General features: G+C 51.9%; 1 protein-coding gene across 1 annotated transcript in view; it reads left to right on the top strand.

Annotated features, from left to right (window-relative positions):
• LRGUK (leucine rich repeats and guanylate kinase domain containing) overlaps nt 1-2,026 on the top strand; it is an 88,481-nt gene that overhangs the window by 52,295 nt on the left and 34,160 nt on the right. Inside the window, exon 8 of the mRNA XM_045288922.1 lies at nt 822-928. Coding sequence (XP_045144857.1) covers nt 822-928 — 107 coding nt within the window. The remainder of the gene's footprint in view (nt 1-821; nt 929-2,026) is intronic.

The following is a 2,026-nucleotide window of genomic DNA, read 5'->3' as shown; positions in this document are numbered from 1 at the left end:
CCCCAGCACCACCCCTCACCCGCCCCATTTACCAGAGGCGACTACCAAAGTCTCCACTAATGAGGATCTGCAGAGTCTGGATGCAAATGGGAGACTAGGCATGAGAGCAAGTATCAGTATGTCGAGAGGCAGGGGCTGTATCCAGTAAGCGCCTCTCTGAAATCTTGGTTAAAAGTACTTCCAGATGCCAGCAAGTCTGCTGTTCCCTCACACCCAGTGGCATTTATTAGACTTGTCTTTTTCCTTTTACTGTTTTGCAGCGGAAGAGCGGGTAGTAAGTACAGAGGTGGTCGGCGAGGATAATGAATGTACTTAGAGGGACAACAGAGAAAATGAAAGAGTATGTTTTGAGGGAGACGCCCTGTATATGATGGAGAAAAGGTGAAAGTTTGTGCAGAATCTGAAATGAGAAGCATTCTTGGCCAGACTTAATGAGACAAAAGAAGGAAATCAACCACCACCTGAAATTTAGAACGAGGAGTTTTAGCTCCTTTCCAACTTCAGGTTGGAAGTTGATCTTAAAAGCCGTCATGGACTTTGGAGCTGGCCTGTGCTTTTCTCCCTCCCAAACTGGGAAGTAGGTAGAAGCAGGCAACCAAGGGCCCCTCGCTCTCCATTTTCAAAGTGTTATCACCACTCAGGGTTTAGGAAACAGACTGGATCTGAGACAGAGACCCTAGAGGAGGCCCCTGGACGGGCATCCATTTTTTTTCTGCGCCCCTGCTGCATCTCTGAAATGTTCCATTGCAGAGAAGCCAAGCCTCGCCTCCATTATGAGTCACTAACCCTTCCCCCTCCCTCTGCTCTTCACCCCGGACAAGGTGTCAGCGGTGAACATGTACGACCCTCCACCAGAAGTGCTCGCGGCGCAAGACCACCTGACCCACATCGTGAATAGCATGATGCAGCCACAGAGGATCTTCGACAGGTATACCCTAGGACTGCCCGGCATGGGGCGCCCTGGTGACTAGTGGGTTGTGTTGGGCTGCTAACTGCAAGGTCAGCAGTTCGAATCCACCATCCACTCCAGAGGAGAGGGAGGAGGTCGTCTGCCCTCATAAAGACATAGAGTCTCAAAACCCACCGGCACAGTTCTCCCCGGTCCTGTAGGGCCGTTGTGTTGTATCTTAAGTAGCAATCTCTACTTTCTCTCAAGGTTCTAATACCCATTGCCATGGCTACGCAGAACTCATAGACAAAATTCATGGTGAAAGGGATTATTATCAGGAAGTTAACAGGTGGTCATGCAAGTGAGAAATCCTCAGGCTAGAATAGGGCATCAGGACAGGTTATGAAGTTCTTTCAGGGTGGCTAATAGAAGCCCAAAGGACACCCCACCCCACAGAAAGCCTTCCCCCAAAGACATTCAGCTCACATTCTGTAAGGTCAGCAAGCTCAGCATCCCCCGGTTAGCGCCCAGAGGCACTCCACTTTACAAGCCAGCACGCTGCACAGAAACACATGCTCTGTGGGTTGGGAAGTCCACTATCCCATTTCATGCTCTGGCTCCTGGTCCTGCCACTGTCCCTCCTCCTCGGATGTCACAGCTGTCTCCTGGATCCAGAGGGGTCACTGCGTGGGGATCTCGGGCTCGCGCTCCGCTCCTGGCTCTTGCTGGCAGTGAGGTCCCTCCCGAATCCTGCTTCTCAGGGGCCTCATTTTATGCCCAGCAGCATGGCCTGCTGGTGGGTCCTGATTGCAGGTCCTCACAGATGGATCCTACTGGGGGCTTCCCCCTACCTTCTTACCAGACCCAAATAGAAAGAAGTCATTGGGTGGGAGTTAGAGATTTGGGCTAGAAGAGGAACATTAAATAACTCACTGTCCCTGCAGCTGCTTTGAGTCAGCATCGGCTCAGGGTTGTCTTTTTGGTTTGGCCCCGAGGGTGGAACTTGGAGCAGGTAGGCAGGAGACAAGGTCAGTGGTTGCCCTCCATCGGCCATCAGTTTTGTGGAGCCCTCATTCCCTATAGAGGCTGCTTCCTCACCTTCGCTGAGCAGAGGGGCAGTCTTTATACCATAGGCTG

The sequence above is a fragment of the Echinops telfairi genome, unplaced genomic scaffold (assembly GCF_000313985.2).
Source record: "Echinops telfairi isolate 266 unplaced genomic scaffold, ASM31398v2 ScPeMD7_23;HRSCAF=83, whole genome shotgun sequence".
Lineage (NCBI taxonomy): Eukaryota > Metazoa > Chordata > Mammalia > Afrosoricida > Tenrecidae > Echinops > Echinops telfairi.
Note: the sequence above shows the minus strand (reverse complement) of the source record. Positions and strands in the feature narration are given on the sequence as shown.